Source organism: Phyllobates terribilis, unplaced genomic scaffold (assembly GCF_046119375.1).
Source record: "Phyllobates terribilis strain yellow unplaced genomic scaffold, ASM4611937v1 Scaffold_9__5_contigs__length_417890890, whole genome shotgun sequence".
In the NCBI taxonomy this organism is placed as follows: domain Eukaryota; kingdom Metazoa; phylum Chordata; class Amphibia; order Anura; family Dendrobatidae; genus Phyllobates; species Phyllobates terribilis.
Window position 1 is genome coordinate 373,966,316 of NW_027362769.1, and position 23,769 is coordinate 373,990,084.

Consider the following 23,769-nt stretch of genomic DNA (forward strand, 5'->3'; position numbering starts at 1 on the left):
CATCCCCAACCAAGGAATCAACATCCCCAACCAAGGAGACAACATCCCCAACCAAGGAGACAACATCCCCAACCAAGGAGACAACATCCCCAACCAAGGAGACAACATGCTCAACCAGGGTGACGACATCCCCAACCAAGGAGACAACATCCCCAAACAAGGAGACAACATCCCCAACCAAGGAATCAACATCCCCAACCAAGGAGACAACATCCCCAACCAAGGAGACAACATCCCCAACCAAGGAGACAACATCCCCAACCAAGGAGACAACATGCCCAACCAGGGTGACGACATCCCCAACCAAGGAGACAACATCCCCAACCAAGGAAACAAAAAGCCTCAGCCAAGGAGACAACAGCCCCAGCCAAGGAGACAACAGCCCCAGCCAAGGAGACAACAGCCCCAATAAAGAAAACAAAAAGCCACAGCCAAGAAAACAACAGCCTCAGTCAAGGAGACAACAGCCTTAGCAAAGGAGACAACAGCCTCAGCCAAGAAGACAACAGCCCCAGCCAAGGAGACAACAGCCCCAGCTAACGAGACCAATGTGCAAGCTGATGAAACCACTGGCCCCAGGAGAGAACACTACTGTCCCACTCAAAAACAACAGCAACACTGCATTAGACAAGGATAACTTTACTTCAGAGGGAAAGACCATTGTTCCAGTCAGGAGATCAATGTATCAGATTGGAAAAGAAGACCACTGCCGGAGCCGAGGAGAACATTGCCCCAGTCGAGGAGACCACTTTACTAGAGGAGAGTCCACTGACCAAGTTAATGAAAACCCACTTCCCCAGCCAATAAAACTACTGCCCCAGGATTGAAGACCCCTGCCCAAGCTGTGTTGTCCATTAGTCTTGCCGATAAGACCACTGCCCCGACAGAAAACATCACTGCCCCAGCAGGAGACACCTCTGCCCAAGCTGAGTAATCCACTGGTACAGCCAAGCAGACCACTGACCAAGCCAAAGAAAACTCTAACCCTCTAACCAAGGAGAACGCTATCCCAAAATGGAAGAGTAATGCCACATAAGAGAAGACACTGCCCCAACAGAGAAGAACAGAGATCAATGGCCAACATGAAGAGAGCACTGCACCAAAAGAGAAGTCCATTGCCCCAGTGTAGAATACTACTGCCCATAAGAAGTCCACGACACCAGCTAAGGAGACTTCTGCTCCAGAGGAGACCAATATCCTAACAGAGAAGACATCTTCCCTAGTCGGGAATATCACTGCCCCAACAGAGACCACTGCCCCAGTAACAGACGGTGCAGATTATGGAGGAATAGTCTGCAGGTGCAGATTATGGAGGAATAGTCTGCAGGTGCTGATTCTGACACTTGATGCCATTTCTCCTGACAGACGGAATATTTTATTCATCAGCGAGACTGCTGATCATATGTCATCCGCGGCTGATAAAGCGTCGCCTCGGGCGTACATGTAAACACAAAGCATGGAGCTCCACGTATGACTTAGCAGAAAGCGTTTCATCAGTAGGACTGTCTTGTTGGGTTTTACAGGCAGTGTAAGTCACTGGGAAATCGCCCCAACAACTTCATTATGGTACCGAGAGCATATAAATACATGGCGTCTGTCATCGGCTTAAAGGGGGTCTCTGGACATAACGCAGATTTACATCAGGGGTTCACTAAACATCCCTAAGATATATGCTAAAGACATTTAATACATTACTTTTGCTAAATTGATATTCTTTATCATTAGGAATATTACACCCATTGTGCCTTAGAATGGGAACAGCTGTTATATTTGGTAAAATTGGGAAACATAGACGGATAATAATATAGAAAAGCTAAAAAGTGAAATTATAAACATCACCACCAGAGGGAGCTCACACACAGCTTACACAGTACTCAACCATAAATCTGTCTTCAGTGAGCTCCCTCTAGTGGTGGCTGGAGGAAGTCAGATATTTTTAATTTAACTCTACTTCCATGCAGGGTATTTAAAGCTCTGTATCGGTAAATCAGAATATGATTTGCAGAGTTATGTCACAACTTAATTCTGATGAAAAACAAAAAACAAATAAAAAATAGATCCCAATAGGTCATGGACAATCGTACTACTAGCAAACTGCCCTTTATAGAGCTTGCAGCAGCTGACAGCGGCCACGTTTCTGCCCAAGGAACAGGAGACAACAACTGGAGATCCCCTTTAATTATTGGGTGAAAGTGAATGTCCGAAACTCAACAATTAATGATCATTAATATGAGAACTGTGGGGGTCCGAAATTCGGAACTCCCCCAATCAGCTCAAATCTGAATTGGGGTAAAACAGAAGGACTCAGGGGTGGTCACGAATAGGGCCGCTGTGTTGCACCCCATACATCACAGACACCTGGTTGCTGACAAAGCAGATTTATGCTGATGGGTGGGCTTTCGAACCCCCACTGATACCTAGGGATCAACGGTTCAGTCCCTGACAAACTGTTTAATAGTGCTCCTCCAAAGATGTCTACAGAAAACTCACTCGTGAATAAAATTATGAGAAACAGACATCGGCCCAGAGATTTAGAATAAAAAGATAAAAGTCTGGTTGCTGGCAGCCACCACTAGAGGGAGCTCACTGTATATTGTTTTATTATTGCTTTCTATATATAAACAGTATGCAGTCAGCTCCTGAGCTCCCTTTAGTGGATGTCTGACGGAAACTCGCACGTCAATTCAATCATGAGAAACGGACAGCTGTCCTTAGATAATCTAAAATTGTCATTCAGAAGGCCCTAGTTTTCAAGAAAAAGCAGATACAATTGAATGTGAAAGCTGAAGACACGTAACAATAATCCAACCAACACTTCACAAGTTGGTTTGTTCTTTAAATAAACTCTAAATATGTTTTTCATATTTCAAGATGGTGAAAGGGTAGATTCTATAGAAACAGAGGTAAGTGCTAACATTCTTCTGCCTGCAGCCACCACTAGGGGGAGCCCACTGAATACTGTTTATACATTGAGCGCAATAACTAAACAATATGCAGTGAGCTCCCTCTAGTGGTGGCTGATGAAACCCAGAAATTTATAATTTCTCTAATTTTCCTTTCCATTTTTTTTGCAAGCAATAATCAAAATCAAAGAAAAGAAGCACTTACCCGAAAGTCAATGCCAACAGTGGAGATGAAGCTGCCAGCCAGGAACGCGCCATCCTTAAATCTGACGAGCAGGCATGTCTTCCCCACTCCTGAATCTCCCACCAGCATCACCTAGAACGAAAAGCATGTCACTGTAGAATATCTCTATTACTAGGTGTATACAGGTATATTCGAGGTCCACCGGCCTGACCTATCCTAAATTTACAGCCTGTGCTGCATTCACAATTCTACATACTTCAGAGCTGAAATCTCACAAAATTTCCTTTAGGCTCAGTATCTAGCCTTCTACAACCACGAAGGCAGATAACATACTAAATACCTGCATCCACCACTAGAGGGAGCTCACTGCATACTCTATGTACATAGAACTCAATAATAATATCCAGTATGCAGTGAGCTCCCTCTAGTGGTGGCTGCAGGTAGTCCAAATTTTATGCAGAGGATTTGGAGCTCAGTAAAACTTTTTTTTGTATTAAAAAGTGTGGTATTTTGGAGCTGATGTGATGAAGGCGATGATAAGCACCCGGGTGTGCGACTTGTCTGATCTCGGAGCGTCTGGTACCATCAGTGGTTAACCACAAACTAAAACATCCCCCGTCTCTTGACATTTAAGTGTAAACCACAGAAAAAAAAGCTAATTTCACCGCCGTGCTCGTTGGGAGAAGTCTCATATTTTTTTTTACCGCATGCAAATGAATCATAGAAGAGCCGGCGCCTCGTCCGCCGTCCTTATGGGACCTGCCTCAGCAAACTCCGCCGCGTTATTATGTTTTAGTCAAAGATCATTAGAAATAACCATCTGTAAGCAAATAAACTGCGGCCGGTGAGAGCTCGCCATTGTTTCCTCTGCCAGAAATTCCATTTGAAAAAAAGGAGAACTGACTGTGATCAGAAATCCCTATGACAACTCTTCCTGTCTTGTACTTTGCTAGTCTTGTGCAGTGGTCCCTAACTTTACGCTTTTGCAAAACTACAACTCTCAGCATCCACTGACCGGTCTAGAATATAATTCTGCATTTTCATATTCCCCTATACCCACTAAATCTACTTATTAGGGCCCTTAAAGGGGACATCAACTAAGGATAACTCTCTTTACGTCTGAATTTCTGAATTAGGAATAACTATTCTAAATTGTTTTTTTTCTTATTATTTTTTTTTCTTTTTTTCCATTTTTTTTTTGTTTTTTTTACAATCCTCTGTTATTCCTCCCGGCAATGTGCAAATTATGTCCTAATAAATAAATTAAACGATATATTTTTAATAAATATAATAAATAATTTAAAAAAAACCTGAGTGTTACCACAGCCTTCTGCACACTAAATTGACAAGATAGATGGTAATACACAATTTGTAATACATTTCCAGGAGGAATAACAAAGGAACAGCACAATGCAGAGTTTTCTATCTCTTGGGGGGGAAAGCACAAATGTAAAGGTTTACTTTAAAAGAGATTTCTCATCTTATAAAGTGATTGCTGACCCCATAGGATATGAGAAGTCAGTCCTGAAAATGAGGCGAGTCACAGCACAGATTTAGTGCCGCAGCCCCCTTAATATTTTACAGTGCACCGCAGCGCCATCGCCACCTACTGTGCAGGAAACAACAGCACTATTAAGAGGTATGGGTTGGGTTGTCAGTTGTCAAGCGCCACCATGCACAAAAAAAACAGGGTTGTGTCCCCTTAATTTTTAGAATGGTGATAAGACCCCCACCATTCATAAAGTCATCAAAGCAATATTGTCATCATTTTGCAAAATAGGAGTACCCCTTTAAGGAGGAGTTGGGGGTATTTTCCAGCCATAGCTCTTCGGATACGCACAGACCCGGGGTATGGCGGCTTGAACACTTTCTTACATTTGGCCCAATGCGATTTAGAAAAGAAAAGCTGCCGATGTTATCGATGTCTTCAAGGAAGACGCTGAGACTTGACTCATGAGAACTAATTATGGCCGTGAGTCACCAAAGAGAAAGGAGTGACTGTGTACGACGAGCCGCCTCCGGTGCCCACCATCGCCCCATTTATGTCAGTGGTGCACAACCTTATCCAGCTACTGTGGAACTACAACTCCCAGAATCAGGTACGTCTGCTTGTCAAACCCTAATATGGGGTGATGTAATCTTCTTCTGAGACATTTTCTGCCTTTAGATGATCACCCAGTAATTCAGTGGTGGTCCTAAATCATAAAAATAAAAATGGGGCATCTCCTACAAAGTTCCTTTGTTGTTCCTCCTGGAAATTTATAACAACTAGATGTTACTACATTTATAGAGCTTGTCCTTACCCCCTCTATCACAGTCCAACTAGAGCATCTACTACAAGTCTAGGTTGTCCTATTCCTCTTTTGTTCCTCCTGGAAAAGTATAAATTAACAAATTGGGTATTCCTATTCCCCTGGTCATTCTCCTAGTCCTTACACACTCTGACACAGTCCAACTAGAGTTGTCAGTGTCAAAACAATTCTGATGGATCTACTAAATCTATATGTTGTTCTCTTCCTCTGTTATTCCTCCTGGAAATGTATAAATTAACTATCAAGTATTCCTATTCCCCTAGTCAATACAGCTCGTCCTTACTCACTTTGATGCAGTCCAACTAGAGTTGTCAAGAGTCAAAAACAATTCTCTATATAGTATCTACTATAAGTCTATGTTGTGTTGATCCTCTGTCATTCCTCCTGGAAATATATAATAAATTAAACAATTGGGTGTCTCCATTCCCATCGTCAATACATTTTGTCCTTACACGTCTGACATAGCCCAACTAGACTTGTCAATTTTTTTTTTGATTTTTTCTTATTTTACTCACTTATATAGCGCCATTAATTCAACAGCGCGTTACAGACATTATCGGCACTGTCAAAGAAACAATTCTGGAGCATCCATCATCTCTCTACGCTGTGCTGATCCTCTGTTATTCTTCATGGAAAAGTATAAGCAGTCAATACAGCTTGTCCTTACACCGTCTGACACAGACCAACTAGAGGTGTCAATGGCAGATTTTGTAGAGAAAATACTTTTGACAAGGTGATTGGTAACACTCTTTTGTCAATAAATACATTTCCAGGAGGAATAACAGAGGGATAGTAAAACTTAAGACTAGTTTCATACTTCCGACACTCATGTTCTGCGATTTTTCATCAGGTGCTTAGACTTCTGCACTTTATCTCCTCCATGCTTTACACCACAACACTTCTTTTCTCAGCAGGAATTCAATGCATGACAACCATTATAAAAAAGGATTTGGTTTTGTACATGAGGAGCGGCGTGTTCACAGGAACGGAGCCCGCTCCTAAAGGAGAGATGAGCGATCGCTCCGTTAAAAGTCAGCAACGAGCGGAAAAATAGAGCAAGCGATTGTCGGAGGAAAGACACGAGCCGGCCGCCTCTCTGAAGGTCAATATAAAGTGAGTAGGAGATTCTGTTCCATTAGGTCCGAAGAATTAAAGCATTTAAAGGAAATCGGACACGATGAGTGGAGCGACTTACAATGCGATCCCTTATACATCACCACAGGGTCCAGACTCAATTTTAACCCCTTAGCATCCAATAGTCTTGAATTAACACTTTGCTTAGATGTTTTTTTTTTTACTATTTATTTGCTTCCTAAATACAAAATTAAGCAATGTTCTCTGTAGTCCTTATTATTGATTTGTTGTAGAGTCTGTGCAGCACCTGTACATAACTGGCTGTACTGTTGCTCCTGACACAGATCTGACAGCACACCAGTCTCTATACTTTCCCTTTTATCTGTTTTAGGCGGAGAAGGAAAGCATTCAAGTCTTCAGGGAAGGCAGATAACACAAGATGCACTGCATCAATGACTGTAGATAGGGACGAAAGCACACACCAAACAGTCCAAATAGGGAAGAAAGAGCCACACAGGCTGTGTATTTATGTACAGAGAAGGCAAAGCACTTATACCAGTTTTTGCAAGAGGAGGAAGCAGGAACCAAAAGAACCAGTGTTTGTGTGACGAATTGAGCAAAGATGGTGAAGTCTGTATAGCACCTGTACATAACTGGCTGTGCTGCTGCTTCTGACACTCCTCCTGGCTATCTCTACTGTCCCTTCCTTCAGTGTTAGGAAGAACAGAATGTGCAGAGGGAAGAAAAGCATCAAAATCTTCAGATATTGCAGATTATTCCGGCTGCACTGTATCTATGAGTGTAGATAAGGAGGAAAGCACACACAAGACAGTGCAAGAAGGGAGGAGAGTCACAGGGGCTGTGTTTTTGTGTTGAGAGGAGAGCACCTATATCAGACTCTACAGGGGGAGGGAAATTGCACACTCCTTGGTATCAGTGTCAACCTAAGTGAGCAAAGAAGAAGTCGGAGTAGCACTTGTACATTTCTGTCTGTGCTGTTGCTTCTGACACTCCTCTTGTTTCGCTCTACTTTCCCTTCCTTCAGTTTTAGGCAGATTAGAATTTGCATAGGGAAGAAAAGCATCAAAGTCTTCAGAGAGGGCAGATCACACAGTCCGTACTGTATCTATGAGTGTAGATAAGGAGAAAAGCACACACAAGACAGTGAAAGGAGGGAGGGGAGAGTCACACAGGCTGTGTATTTATGCAGAGAGAGGACAGCACCTATATCAGACTCTGAGGCTATAAGGGGAATTGCACACTCCTCAGTACCCGCATCAACCTGAATGAGTAAAGAAGAAGTCTGTGTAACACCTGTACATAACTGGCTGTGCTGCTGCTTCTGATACTCCTTCTGGCTGCTGAGATCTCTCTCTACTCCACTCTCCCTTCCTCTAGTGTTAGGCAGAACAGAGTGTGCAGAGGGAAGAAAAGCACCAATGTCTTCAGGGAGGGAAGATCACACAGGCTGCACTGTATCAACTGTATGAGTGTAAATTAGGAGTAAAGTATATACAAGAGAGTGCAGGGAGGGAAGAGTTGCACAGGCTTTATATTTATGTACAGAAAGAAGCCAGCACCTATATCAGACTTTGCAGGGGGCAGAGGAAATCACACACTCCTCAGTATCAGAGTTTGTAAGCCTAAATGAGAAAAGAAAGAGAAGCCTGTGTAACACTTGTACATAACTGGCTGTGCTGCTGCTTCTGACACTTCTCCTGACTGCTGATGGCTCTCTCTACTCTACTCTCCCTGCAGTGTTAGGCTATGTGCCCACGTAGCAGATATGATGCAGAGCGTTTTTGCCTCTCTCTGGGAGAAAAAAAGCATGCAGATTTACATGTGTTTTTCTGCCAGAGAGAAGCGTTTTTTTAGCGTTTTTACATGCGTTTTTTCAAGCAGTTTTCCAAGCGATTTTGAGCATCACTTGGAAAAGTGCTTGACAAGTTGGTCACACAATTTAAATCCATGCAACCGGCATGGATTTATAATGTGTGAACAACTGATGCTTTAAATGCAGCATCTATAGTAAAAAAAAGAGAATTAAAACGTTAAAAATAAAAAAAAAACTGTATACTTGCCTCTCCGGTCTCCTCCAGTCTGCTCCCAGCGGCGTCCACTCTCTTCGGCGTCCCGCGGTGTACTGTCAGGACCTGCGGTGACGTCATTTAGTCAGCTGATGGTCACGCGACCATTACCTGACCGCCGACGTCAGCGGCCGCGTGACCATCAGGTGACTAAATGACGTCACCGCAGGTCGTGACAGTACACCGCGGGATGCCAAGGAGAGAGGACGTGGCCGGGAGCAGACCGGGGGCCGCCGGAGAGGTGAATATACAGGTTTTGTTTATTTTTAACTTTTTTATTTCTTTTTTCACCGCGTGGTAGCTGGGATGAAGAGGAGTTGTAGTCTCCTTTCCATCCCGGGTACCACACGCACCGCGATTATGCTGCAAATTCTCGGCCATTGAATTTAATTGAAACGCAGCAAATCCACATATACCTGCGGGTTTGCTGCGCTTCAATGTTCCTCAATGCAGCGTAATCGCGGTAGAAATGGTCATGCTGTGTTTTGCAACGCAATGCGATTTCGGCGCGCAAATTAGTGCATCATGTGCACAGCACATCCGAATTCACATTGCTTTGCATGGCAGACGGTTTTACAAGCGTTTTCGCAGAAGTAAAAACGCTACAAAAACGCTACGTGGGCACATGGCCTTAGGCAGCTCAGAGAGTGCAGAGAGAAGAACAGCATCAAAGTCTTCAGGGAGGGCAGATTACACAGGCTCCACTGTATCTATGAGTGAACATAAGGAGGAAAGCACAGAGTACCAGGAAGAACAACCCACGTGACAAAGGTCTGAAACTATGGTCAATTAGAAAACTGTATAACAAGGGGTCTGGAAGGAAAGGGGCTGCCTGAAACTTAGTGCAATTTTACTTTTAACTCAGGGTCACCACTAACATGTAGAAATATTTTGTCTTCATATTAAATGTGTCCACAGCCTTTAGGATGCAGATTCTGATAACTCAGAGTTTCATGTGTCATGAGGAGATGGCACCATCAGGATGAGATGACTCAGGCTGTGCCGTCCATCCCTATTCCTGCATGCGGAGAAGATTTAACAAGTAAGGAGTTCTGTCAATCAGTGAGAACCCGTAAGATTATCTCCTCGAAATGTGTCACCAAACATTATAGTCCTGAGGACATACAAATAACACTTATCTCTGGCGCTACTAGGAGTCAATTACAGCAGCGGATGGCTCAGAAGTTAACACTACAGCAGCACTGGGCTCATCGATTTAAAGGGGCTGTCCCTGAATCACAACAAATCCCCTGTCCTCAGAGGAGGTGATGTTGCTTACCTGTCCTTGCTCCAGCGCCGGGCCATGCTTCCTACTTCCCTGGTAGCCGGAACCTCCTGTTCTAGCGCGCGTCGGGGTTACCATGCCTAAATGTTCACATAGCTTTGCTACCTACCATGTGCTAACACCCTCATCAGCCACTGATCAAACACTGTTGTTGCTTCGGAATGTTCTGCTATAGATCCACTAACTCATCTCCGCCATAATGCTCATTCGGGTCTGCTGTTCAAAGCTGCTGTCTGAAATCTCAGCTCTGCTAGATCAAGGTATCCGTCTACATACCCAAGCTCTGCTGTTCCAAGAAACGATTCACAAACACGGCTCTGCTGTATTAAGGCATTTGTATGGATACTCGGTTCTGCTGTTCCAAGATGCTGTTCGCACACTTGGCTCTGCTGTATCAATGTGCCTGTCTTTATACTCTGCTCTGCTGTTCCAAGGTGCTGTCTGCACACTCGGCTCTGCTGTACCAGTGTGCTGTCTTCACACTCACCTCTACTGTGCCAAGGCACTTGTCTGGATGCCCAGCTCTGCTGTATCAAGGTGCTATCTGCACACTCAGCTATGCTGTGTCAAGGTGCCTGTCTGGATACTCGGCTTTGCTACATCAAGGTCCTGTCTACACGCTCCGTTCTGCTGTATCAAGGTGCTGTCTGCATAAATTGGGTCCGCTGTCTCAAAGCACCTGTCTTCATACTCGGCTCTGCTGTTTCAATGTGCTGTCTACACACTCAGCTCTGCTGTATCAATGCGCCTGTCTTCATACTCAGCTTTGCTATTCCAAGGTGCTGACTGCACACTCAGCTCTGCTGTATTAAGGTGCCTATCTTCATACTTGGCTTTGCTGTTCCAAGGTGCTGTCCACACACTCTGCTATATCAAGCTGCTGTCTTGTCGGCTCTGCTGTTTCAAGATGCTGTTAGTACACTCGGTTCTGCTGTATCATGGCGCCTGTCTTCATACTTGGCTCTGCTGTTCCAAGCTGCTGTCTGCACACTCGGCTCTTCTATATCAAGATGTTGTCTGCATACCCAGCTCTGCTGTTTTACGTGCCCCATCCAGCATTTTAAGCTCCACACTTCTAAGTGACACTTGTCTTACCCAGCTCTGCTGCATCACACTGCACCACTGTCTCCTGTCCGTTCTCTTCATCCATACCTAAGGCAAAGCTAGTCCACATCACCAGGTGAGCCATAGTAGGAGATACGAGTATGATCCTTTTACTATGACCTCCAGGCCCTTTGTCCCCAGTTAGAAATAAGATGGAGCAAATCCATTAATTCCTGTAACACTATATTTTTTGCATTACAAATGAGAGATTTTAGGTTCATGCTAAAGGGCTTAATTATGCATGCAGCTCTATCTGGGAAAATACTATATATGGGACAGTGATTAATCCTTTTAAATGTCAAAATTGGACAATTGTTCAGTTAACTTCTTACCTATCACTTTTTTTATATAAATATATATATATATATATATATATATATATATATATATATATATAAATATGAGCTGGACAGTATAGGTGCAAAATAATAAGTGAAGCAAAATGGAATCTCAATGGCAATGAGCTTGTGCTCATCAGTCATTAATGATCCGCACTAACTCATCCGTCATGCATCCATAAGCCCAATGCTGAGCTCCTACAACAAGCGTTTTCCTCCATTTCTCATGCAGACGTATTGGAGGAAGGATGCACTTGACCTCATTAATTTGCTCTGGTAAATTAATCGATGCACGGCTGCAACTGTGTCTGAAACGGACAGTCTTCAGAATAAATTGTGAGTCCTTCAGACGGGGACTCCTATAAAACAAGCTCTCGTACCCAATGAAGTGTTCCAGCCATTTACAACACGACCTGGATGCAAATGACAGATGTGCAACATGGCGACTGGGGATTTATACTCTAATTTATGTACTAAAGTCTATGACAATGTTAGACATCCAGAGCAAAAGTCATGTCTAGATGAACAACCAGATCCCCTTCTGCCACCAAACACAAATAATAGACAAAAGGCTTAATAAATAATATCCCTGGTGATCCTGTGGGCCAACAGATACTATATTTAAAGAAAAATGAGTAAATCGGCACTTCAACTGGTAAAATAATAAATCTTTATTTTGAATACATGAAAAAATTCTTCCCACACGTTAGAAAAAACTGACGCGTTTCTGGTGCTGAGTACGCCCTTTGTCAAATTGATAAAAAAATATCCCTGGTGGGCTAATAGATTGATAAATAATAACCCTGGTGGTTTATTGGATTACGCTAGAGCATCTTTATTGGGCTTGTGGGTTATACCGTCCCCCACTTAGATAGTCTAGTAAACTGATAAAGAATAACCCTGGTGGTTTAGTGGATTGGTAATTAATAACCTTGGTGGTCTATTGGGTTATGCTAGAATATCTTTGTTGGGCTAGTGGGTTATTCTTTTCCCCACTTAGGTAGTCTAGTGGATTGATAAATAATGGCCCTGGTGGTCTAGTTAATATTCTGGTAAAGAATATTCCTTGTGGTCTAGTTAATAAAGAATATTCCTGGTGATTTAGTGGATTAATAAAGAATTTTCCTGGTGGTCTAGTGGATTGATAAAGAATAACCCTGGTGGTCTAGTGGATTGATAAAGAATAACCCGGGTGGTTTAGCGAATTAATAAATAATATTCCTGGTGTTTTAGTGGATTAATAAAGAATAACCCCGGTGGTTTAGTGGATTAATAAAGAATATTCCTAGTGATCTACTGGCTTGATAAAAGTAGAACCCTGATAGATTACTGGATTAATAAAGGAAAACCCTGGTGGTCTAGTGGTTTGATAAAGAATAACCCTGGTGTTTTACTGCCTTAATAAAAGAATAACCCTGGTGCTTTACTGGATTAATAAAAGAATAATCCTGGTGGTTTAGAAGATTAATAAATATTACAGGTGATCTAGTGAATTGATAAAGAATAACCCCGGTGGTTTAGTGGATTAATAAAGAATAACCCTGGTGGTTTTCTGGATTAATAAAGAATAACCCCGGTGGTTTAATGGATTAATAAAGAATAACCCCGGTGGTTTAATGGATTAATAAAGAATAACCTCATTGGTTTAGTGGATTAATAAAGAATAACCCTAGTAGTTTACTGGATTAATAAAGAATAACCCTGGTGGTTTAGTGCATTAATAAATATTCCAGGTGGTCTAGTGAATTGATAAAGAATAACCCCGGTGGTTTTCTGGATTAATAAAAAATAACCCTGGTGGTTTACTGGATTAATAAATAACGATCCTAGTGGTTTACTGGATTAATAAATAACGATCCTGGTGGTTTACTGGATTAATAAAGAATATTCCTGGTGGTCTAGTGGGTTATGCTAAAACATCTTTGCTGGTCTAGAGTCTTATTCTTTACCTACTTTAATATTGTACTAGATTGATAAATAAAAACCCTGGTGGTCTAGTGGGATTTATATAGTATCTTTGCTGGTCTAATGGGTTCACACTTACCGTCTTTGATGGCTTTGCCTGATAAATAATGTACCTGCACTTTGGTGGTTTATTGGGTTAATGCCTTTTTAGGTGGTCTAGTGAGTTAAGGCATAATATCCTTGGTGGTTAGGTGGGCTGCTAAAAATAATATTGTTGATAGCCTTCTGGATTTAATAAATAATACATCTGGATGAAAACCTCAATAGATATGATGCCAGCTGGGCTAGTGGGTTGATAAATATTGTCCCTAGTGGGCTAGTGGTGACTGTATTATTAATGAATAACATTCACTCTTATTAATAATAATAATAATAATTATCTAGTGGCCAAATAATAATATTCCTGATGTCCAGGAGTCTTAAAGGGGTTGCCCAGGAAGAAGATATGGCCAGAACGGCACAGCGCCATACACTGTGTAGTGGTTGTCTTTGGGTACTGCAGCTGCCACTGAGGTGAACAGGAGCGGAGATGCCTATCTTAAGGAACACTCATTAATATCTTGGTCCTGGACAACCCCTTTAATAACGTACAATATACACACAAACACATCGCTTTTCAGCATTTCTCATACAAAATGCAGAGACCCCATCAAAAAGGAAATAATTGTGATCCGTTCCAGTCAATGTTCTCATCCTCGGCACTGGATGTAGCGAACGTAACGATAATTAAACCCAGGTCGTTGTAATTACCGACATCCAATCACATCCTGAAGTGAACGACTGAGGGGAGATGAGAGATCACAGCCGCATTTAAAGTGGAGAGAGAGAAAGATATCGGGAGAGACGGAGAGTGAAATGAACGCTCGTCTGGAATATTCAGAGGCAAATTATCACCGAAAAGGAGGAGAATTTTAAAGAGGAAACATCAGAGAGTTTTGTCTGCAGTTTTCCTGTTCTTTTTCTCAATTCAGCAATAACTGTTGCAAATATTATAGATACAATTGCAACATTGTTGAACATTTCAGAATGTATCGCTACTATGTACCAAAGGAGCCACAAGAAGGTCAAATGGGCTTTCCCCAATCCGGCCGGGGGTCCTTCTTCTTCCAAACCCAATCTGATCAGATATGGAAGCCCCTCAATGAGCTAGAATGTGGACCATGTGGTTCTGGTGGTCCCGAGCTATCGCTTCCCATCATAAGACGTAATAGCCGGCAACAACAGCTCCACGCACTTCGGGTCCCGGCTATGATATACAGCCGGCTCTGATCGCTGCCATGAAACCCCCTAAATGCCGCTGTCAATCTTTAAAGGGAACCTGACAATTCAGAGAAAAGCATATTTTAATAGGCGCCAGGGAGACTAATTAGACGGGTGGGTGTCCGGCAGCTTCTCCCCGGTATCTGCACATGTGTATAGGAAGAGATCTGACAATCCAGGGCAGTGGGAGGGAGGATCCACTGGGGATCCGCCTGTCTGACTAGTTTCCAGCGTGGCTCGGTCCCTGGCAGCTATTAAAGGTACATTCCTCTCTGAAATGTGTTTCAGAGTTAATACGTCCCACTGTGAAACGCGTCAACATATATGGCTGACATGGTCCAGCCAGTGTCTGATACATGCTGCCTGTAGATGTGGCAGCATTATCAGCTGTCAGGATCCCTTTAAGGCTTCCATTTGGACCCATATCGCACCCCTTCCCTCGGCGAAGTGATCACAGGGTGCCTGCTATGGCAATGGGGGGGGGGGACTACTGCTGGTGGCCCCCATCTTGGCACACCTATAAAGCCGAGCCACAAGCTAGGTCATGCTTTAGTATTGTTATCTATAGGAAAAATAAATTAAATGATCGAAGGTTCAAGTCTCCAATAGAGACCAAACAAGGTAGTGATAAGCAAAAAAAAAAAAGTTTTGAAAAGAAAAAAAAAAACATTAAAGTTCAACATCACCCCAAAAATAAAACTAAAATAAAGTAAAAAAGTAAAAAAAAAGTTTTGAAAAGTATATAAAAAAAAGAAAAAAATCAAACACCCCAAAAATAAAATAAAAAGTTGTTCAGTATTTTTCTTGCACAAAAGTCCGATCTATCAAAATACAAAATGATTTACCCCTTTTGCAAATGCTGTAAAGCAAAGTTGAATCAGAATTACCCTTTTTTTCAGTCGCTGCGCTGCACCTCCCACCAAACAATGCAATAAAAAGTGATCAAAACAGAATATACTGTACTTAAAAATGGTATCAATAGAAACCACAGCAAGACGTAAAAAAACTACAGCAAGAAGCAAAAAAAATAAAAATTACAGCAAGAAGGAAAAATGAAAAAGTTCCGTCTCCGAAAATTACAACAAAACTATTTTTTCCATCTCTTAAAAAAAAATACACAAACTTGGTATCACCGGAATAGTGTTCAAATTTTTTGTTCAGTATATGATAAAATAAATGGCGCCATTGAAAACTACAAATCGTCCCGCAGAAAAAAAAAAGCCTTCGTATGGCGATGTGGCTTGAGAATTTTTTTTTAAAAAGTTATGGCGAAAAAACGAATTGCCTCCAACAGGAAAGGGTTAAACAGATGGTGTATAACCCTAATAGGACACACAGCTGTGGGGTTGTGCAATTATGATAAAGTTTGTTAAATGTTGCTAATCCCCAAGGATGGGGAGATTTCCCTTTTTGCAAGCAGAGATCTTGAAAAAAAAAGTTGCAGAACTTACTGTATTTAGACAGGAAAACAGCAGTAATCGTATCGCTAGAACACGGCATGAAAGGCAGAAAGCCCTCAGCAGGTTACACAATAATGTCAGCTGCGGTAAAACTTGTCAATTTTTTTTCTAAAGCCGTGAACGTGGCGCTCGGAGATAAGCGTCTCAGGGTCTCGGGAGCCGCTATTAAGGGCATCAGAAAAAATATTAAAGGTGGTGAACTTAGCTCTGAATCACAAGTGCAAGCTGCAGATCTATTATATGCTCGGCCCGGACACAGCGACACCGCGGCTATAATAACCCGGGATTAGCGAGCGGCCAATCAAGACTCAGCGCCAGCAGCGAGGAAATAAAAAGAGTAAAGCAGGTTGCTCCACAGTCAGGGGAATATCGACATGCGCATTCATTTATTTTTTTTTTACTGTAGATCTGAGAGTTCGGATCGGCTGCGGTGTATAAGCACAAGCTCCCCAGTGGGAGAAAAATTAAAGGGGTTGTTGCATCTTCTTCCTGCGTTTAAGGGAGCGGTGAACACTTCTGCTTGAGTGCCAGCTTGGATCGGGGTTATCGACGTGCCACTGGCCTGAACTTTGAGATGTCCAATGCTACAGCATCACGGGCACTGAAACCGTCCACTAATCTGGGCAATTTCAGGGCAGCACTTACAAGTTCTTTAAAGAAGAGCTTTGTAAGTGCTGCAATGCTTGCCTAGGAGAGAGGCTGCCACTAAGGTGGCCGATTACTGTTTGTTGCTTGGATTATTGGTCACCTCAGCATTAGCCTCTCTTCTAGGCAAGGAGCACAGTGCTTACAAGCTCTGTAAAGAAGAGCAACCAATCCGGCCAACTTCAGAGCAGCACTTACAAGTTCTTTAAAGAAGAGCTTGTAAGTGCTGCGCTCCTTGCCTAAGAGAGAGACTGCCTATAAGGTGGCCGATTACTGCTTGGGCTATTGGCCACCTTGGCAGTAGCCTCTCTCCTAGGCTAGGAGCGCGGCGCTTACAAGCTATATACAAAAAAAAATCTTGTTCCTTGCCTAGGAGAAAGGCTACCGATGAGAAGTGAGCAGCAAACAAGAAAAATAATAAATCCTTCAGTTCTTGAGAACAGAGAAGATTTTTAATAGGAAGTAAATTGCAATGTTGCTTGTTTTTACCAGATTTGCCAACTCTTCCAGGAGTCCAGGAGGTGTTTCTTCTTTCTGTGACGTTCCTGGAGAGATGGCACGTACGATATCTGGGACAACTAAATAACAATATGGTTGCCTGTATTATAGAAGTGAGGGATGTATCAGAAACTTATTCATAAGAGGCGTCTGAGGAACGGCGAAAAGTCCCCGCGCCTCATGGCACCAGTCCGGTGGGAGCCGTGTAGCAAGAACTTCAAGTTACGAAGTGTACGGGAAAAGTTGGCAAAAAGTTGAGCGACGACCTCTATGGGAGCCGTGCTAGTTCTCGCCCTGCATTTACAAAAAAAGGGGGGTGATTCTTTTATTCCTCTCCTTGTGATAAAACATTCACCACTCTGTAACTCATCATCTATCCAATTCAGCGCAAAACTTTGTATAAATTTCCATTAAAAATACAACACAACTTTTCTTTTTTTCTCTCCCGGTCCTCCTCGCCACTGGGATCAGTAACATATTTTATAGATGGCTGTTCCCATTTCCCCTCCAGGGGCTGCAAATGTTTCCAGCCTTAAAGATAAAGTAATGAGATTTTTCTCGAAAAAAAAATTACGTCTGACATCATTTATTTTTTGGGAAGGAAATCTATTTTGTATGCCGGGGAAGCGTCTCCCTGTCTCTCTTATTCTTGAATCCCAACAGCGTTTAATGTTCCAGAAAAGCTTTTCGTGATGGCGCGATAATTCTCTCCATCTCTGACAAACGTATATGATGTAAACTCCCTCCATGGGATAGAAAAAGAATCCGCGGGCTCCACTTCAGCTCCGAAAGCTTCACGGATAATTTGGGAGGCGCCATCAGATTGGTAAGTGCGGGCCGTATCAGATCCGTAGAGGCGGCATCAAGACGTAATTTATCAACCCAGACAATCACACCGATTTCACCTGGTGCAATAATAAAAGGCCGCTTTTCTTCTACAAGATGGCCGAGACCCTCAAAGGAGTTTTAGGAGAACCCACACCACTGTCTTACAGTTGCTACGAATGTAGAAGTGGCTGCGCACGCACCCCTTTCTAATTCGGCACCATTGATTGGCAATTTTCGGAAAACCCATAGAAGTGAATTGTAAGTGTCGCGCATGTGCAGACACTTTTCTGCTCCTGGCGTCACAAGACAAAACCCCAGTCTCAAGGAAGACAGGGGTTCCAGAAGTTGGACAACCTTCTTTAGGTTTTCTTATAGCATGTCCTGTCCAAAACTGGGTTTAGACACTCCGGATTTATGGTGCAGACTTGGCTGCGCATGCTCCACTCTCTATTCGAGAGCATGATTGTTTACCAATTTTTGTCAATCTCATAGAAGTGAATAGAAAGTGTCACGCATGCGCAGCCACCTTCTCCATTCCTGGCGCCCCAAGACAGAGCCTCAACCTCAAGGTACACCACGATCCCAGAGGTTGGACCAACTTCTTCAAGATATTTATGGCAGGTTCTGTCCAAAATGGATTTAGACAGGCTTGAGCACCATCACTTGGAAATTTTCATCAATGCCACAGAAGTGAATAAAATGTGTTGTGCATGCGCAGCCACTTCTCCGCTCCCGATGTCGCAAGACAGAGTCCCATATTCAAGGTAGGAGCCACTAGAGACAATTTTCGTACATACCATAGAAGTGAAAAGTAAGTGTCGCGCATGCGCAGCCACTGCTCTGCACCCGGCGTCCCAAGACAAGGTCCATTCTCAAGGAGCATGGGTTGGACCCACTTCTTTAGGATTTTCTATAGCAAGTCCCATCCAAAATGGGTGTAGACACGCCAGATTTGGGGTGGAGGTTTGAGCACAATTGTTGGCAATTTCGTCAATCCCATAGAGGTAAATAGAAAGTGCCGCGCACGCACAATGGCCACTTCCCCATTTCCTGCGTCAAATAGGGGTTCTAGAGGTTGGACCCACTTCTTCAGGATAATTATGGCAGGTCTTGCCCGAAATGGATTAAGACAGACTGGAGCACAATTGCTTGGCAATTTTCGTCAATGTCATAGAAGTGAAAAAAAGTGTTGCGCATACGTAGTCACTTCTTCATTCCCAGTGTCGCAAGACAATGTCCCATCTTAAGGTAGAGAGAGGACCCAATTCTATTGAATTTTTATGGCATGTCCTGTGCGAAATGGGATTAGACCCGCTGGATTCAGACATGAGAACAATTGCAATTTTTGTCAATCTCATAGAAGTGGAAAGAAAGTGTCGCGCATGCGCAGCCACTTCTACGTTCCCAGTGTCGCAAGACAGGGCCCCAATCTCAAGGCAGATCAGAGTCCCAGAGGTTGGACCCTCTTCTTTTGGATATTTATGGCAGGTCCTGTCCAAAATGGATTTCGACAGACTTGAGCACCATTACTTGGCAATTTTCATCAATGCCACAGAAGTGAATAAAAAGTGTTGTGCATGCGCAGCCACTTCTGCAATATCTTCCATCCCAGAGGATAAAGCTAACCCTCGTCTAATCACACAGGCCTGGGAAAGGTGAGTGACAACCAATTAAGCCTCTCAGCTTGGGAAGAAGGGATGTACCAAGTAGCAAACAGCTTTGTATGATCTGTCAAATGGAGTGGGGGAAGGGAAGTGACAACTGCTAGGAACACGTTTCTGGTCCATCAGACAGCACCTGTAACTCCACCACGTCTGCGTAACTAACTATTAAAAAGGGTTCTCCACATATGAGGACAATTTTTTATTATGCATGTATTTGGAGCTAAAAATAATTTTTGCAAAAAATTTTGCACCATTTTTTTTTTTACAGGATCTTTGTTTCTTTGCACATTCAACTTTGATGCGGTCTGTGGTCATAAATCAGCTAAAAGGAGTTCAGAAAAAGACAGATAATAGAGATACAAACTCACTGTCAGACCATCATGGTGAGCTCACTGATGGATTCTCAGTTAGCTCATTACACAGCCAACTATAGACAGTGCAACATAAGAGGCTATAGAAAGGCAAACAGGACAATGGGGTTTTTAATGAAACCCGATTACAAAAATGATTTTTATTACCAATTACATGAATTTAAGTAAAAAATTATCCCCGAACGTGGACAATCCACCAAATCCCATCAGATATTATTACATCCTGTCACACCCACTGCAGTCCGAGAGAATCACTCACACCAGCCCGATAGATAGATAGATAGATAGATAGATAGATAGATAGATAGATAGATAGATAGATAGATAGATAGATAGATAGATAGATAGACCCAGTCTTTATGGGGAAAAATTGCACCTAGCAATTTGCCCGCATTCTCCACCAATTGTATTGGGGGTGTCGTGTAATTATTGACATACATAATATAGATAGATAGATAGATAAATAATAGATAGATATTAGATAGATAATAGATAGATAGATAGATGAAATATAGATGATAGCTAGATAATAGATGATTAGATAGATGATAGATAATATATAGATAATAGATATATAGATAATAGATAGATGAAAGATAGATGATAGATAACAGATAGATAACAGATAGATAATAGATGATATATAATAGATAGATAATAGATGAAAGATAGATAATAGATAGATGAAAGATAGATAGATAATAGATAGATGATAGATAATAGATAGATGATAGATAATAGATAGATGATAGATAGATAATTGATGATAGATAATAGATAGATAGATTATAGATAATAGATAGATGATAGATAGATGATAGATAATAGATATATTAGATAGATAGATAATAGATAGATAATAGATAGATGATAGATAATAGATAGATAGATGATAGATAGATGATAGATAATAGATCTGCTTGTGATGGTAAATTCTACTTGTAGATTAATAATTATATATAATATATTCTGGAATATCTTGCAGTGATTATGATCCTGATGATTTTACGGTCACTGGACCAATATTCCTGTAATATCCTTCTATGTCTCGCAGATCCTTTCTTCTCCTTATTGTTGGATTGCTGTCGCACCATGTCATGGAACAATCACCGACACTATTTTCTCAATACCCATTGTGACGCCCGGGCCGGACCCAGCGCCATCCTCACCCAGCAGACACTGATGCCAGGAGTGGCGGTCGGCGTTACACTGGATCTGTCAGTCCTATATTATGCAGAGATCTCATATATACCAGATCCTTTTTTTCCTGGTTAGGTTATAGATAATGGGAACCACAAGTATGAAGGAATATGAATATGCAGAGATGACGAAAGCTTCTTTTATGATGGATGATACTTTTCTAGGTAAATATTTTCCACACTATCCTACATTTCTGGTATCCGTCTCTGCCTCCTCCATTTGGGAGACCTCCGCTGATATAACCCAGGGAACCTATAGAAGGGTCTCACCTTAAAGGCGATGTCATAGAACTCTCCGCTGTTGCTGAGGGACGGGCGCCCGGACATGGCCATGCCATTGCTTTGGGTCTCGGCGGTAGCCTTGCCATTCTCCTTGGTAGGTGGGACGCTACAAGTGGCCGGAGAGCTGCTCCCTTTACTCTTCTGACTCTTCTTCCTGGACATGATGCGGCCGGTAGGAGTCACTGTCGTACGGGTCACTCACAGCCAGAGTCACCCAGAAGGTGGCGGGTTTTTACACTGCGCTTCTTTGTTTAGTGTCTTGGAGGATGTTGAGGATTACCGGACTACAACCCCTGACATCCGAGTCACAGTCTCTGTGGGTGTCACTGGTCACAAGGGTCAGAACTCAGCCAATAATTAACCCTCCAGGGCTTGATCGCTTGATTTTCCAGTCCCTCTCCTCGCCGGCTCCGGTGTACACTGCCGTCAAACCTCTGCAGTCCCTGCTGCCCCCCTTCCTCGGCTCCTGTCACTCACCACGCTCTCTCTCTCTCCGCTGACAGCTGATGTCTCTTCTCCTGCTTTGTGATGTCTCTTAGATCTTTGCTATCTGTTGCCTGCTGCTCCCGGCTCCTCCGCTCTCTCTCTCTCCCTTATTCTGCGCTCCCTAGATGTCTCACCTTGTCTCTCACTGCTGCGCTCTCCATATCTGGGGACTCCCCCCGAAGTTACATGATCCCCTGCAAAACACAGGATGCCCCCTAATCTAATAGTGCAATGCAGCTAAATGTAATGAACACCCTATTACAATAGTGCAATAGGGTGGCACGCTATCAGGGGTGCCCTACTATAATAGTCTAATAGGGTGGCATGCTATCGGGGGGCACTCTAATATAATAGTCTAACAGGATGGCACACTACCAGGGGCACCCTAATATAATAGTCCAATAGGATGGCATGCTATCGGGGCGCCCTACTATAATAGTCTAATAGGATGGCACGATATCAGGGGCACCCTAATATAATAGTCTAATAGGGTGGCACGCTATTAGGGGCACCCTAATATAATAGTCCAATAGGGTGGCACACAATCGGGAGTGCCCTAATAAAATAGTCTAATAGGATGGCACCCTATAGGGGGCACCCTAATAATAGTCTAATAGGATGGCACGCTATAGGGGGCACCCTAATGCAACAGGTATATATAGACTCTCCCTGTAATAAGGTTTATGCCATAATACATGGGGTTGCACCCTAATCTATTAGGGGTTGCACCCTGCAATGCAGAGAGCACCCTAATGTATCAGCCCCTAAATCTAATAGTGTTATGCTTTGCTCCCTAAATGTAATATTGCGTGCACCCCAATGCAACAGGTGTACATAGGCGGCACCCTAACCTTATGGTGTCACCCTAAAGTTTAATATAGGGTGCACTTTAAAGCAATGGGTTATACAGAGGCTGCACCCTAAACTCAAAGTCTAATAGGGTTTGCCCCCTAAATTTAAAAAAAGGTGCATATTCTCGGTGTAATATAGCGTGCACCTTAAATATTGTGCACCCTAATTGTAATGCAGTGGGCACCTTCCATTTAATATAACTGCACCCTACATGTAATAGAGCGTGCACCCTAAAGCTGTGGGATGTATGTCTGCACCCCAATACAACATGGGGAATACAAGCTGCACCCCAACCTCAGTGTTATCTGCGCTGCACCCCAATATCAAGCTCTAATAGGGTTACCCCCTAAACCGCACTGTAGGGCTATGTGCACACTAAGCAGCGGCTTCTACAGGCTGCACTGTGCCCCAGCACTGAGCAGCTGTGTTACCTCCTCCCCAGGTCCACACTGACCTCACTCCATGTCCTGCCTCCCCCAGCACTGATGTATAACCCCCGTGTCCTCGGTGCTGCCGCCGCTGCTCCCGATCCCGGGATGTTGCAGTCGCCGCCGCCGCCGCTTCCTCTCACCTCTCTCAGCCGCCGGTACCAGCCTTACAAAGAGGGCGTGGCGCCGCCCTGAGTGACAGGCGTGAAAACCAATCAGCAGTGACAACAATAGGGGAAAGTGAACCTATCAGCCTATGACAATACTGCAGGGGCGGGGTTATGCAAATGAACCCCTGGCAGATGCTTTCGCTGCCTTTTCCAGCTCCTCCTGTAATCCGCTCACTGTGCAGCGGGACAGCGATACCGGTAGCAGTCTGCTGGGGGAGAGGATGATACAAAGCATCACTCCTGGAAAATACCGACCCCAACTACTGCAAAAAAGACCCCCAACATTGAGGTCTTCATAAGTGACCACACTATCCACAGTTTTCTATTGCAAAGAAAAAACCTGGTTGCTTTCTACTGCCACCGCTGTTCTCAGG

The 23,769-nt window shown here is 43.2% G+C and overlaps 1 protein-coding gene across 3 annotated transcripts in view; it reads right to left on the bottom strand.

Moving 5' to 3' along the window:
• RAB26 (RAB26, member RAS oncogene family) overlaps positions 1–23,427 on the bottom strand; it is a 247,924-nt gene extending 224,497 nt beyond the window's left edge. Inside the window, exons 1-2 of one of the 3 annotated variants that reach the window (XM_073648381.1) lie at positions 23,252–23,427; positions 3,109–3,219 (exon numbers count right to left, since the gene is read on the bottom strand). In XM_073648381.1, coding sequence (XP_073504482.1) covers positions 3,109–3,216 — 108 coding nt within the window. In that variant the 5' untranslated portion in view covers positions 3,217–3,219; positions 23,252–23,427. Of the gene's footprint in view, positions 1–3,108; positions 3,220–21,447 lie in introns of all 3 variants that reach the window. The other 2 variants (XM_073648380.1, XM_073648382.1) reach the window with 2 other exon arrangements.
• Positions 23,428–23,769: the final 342 nt, after the last annotated feature.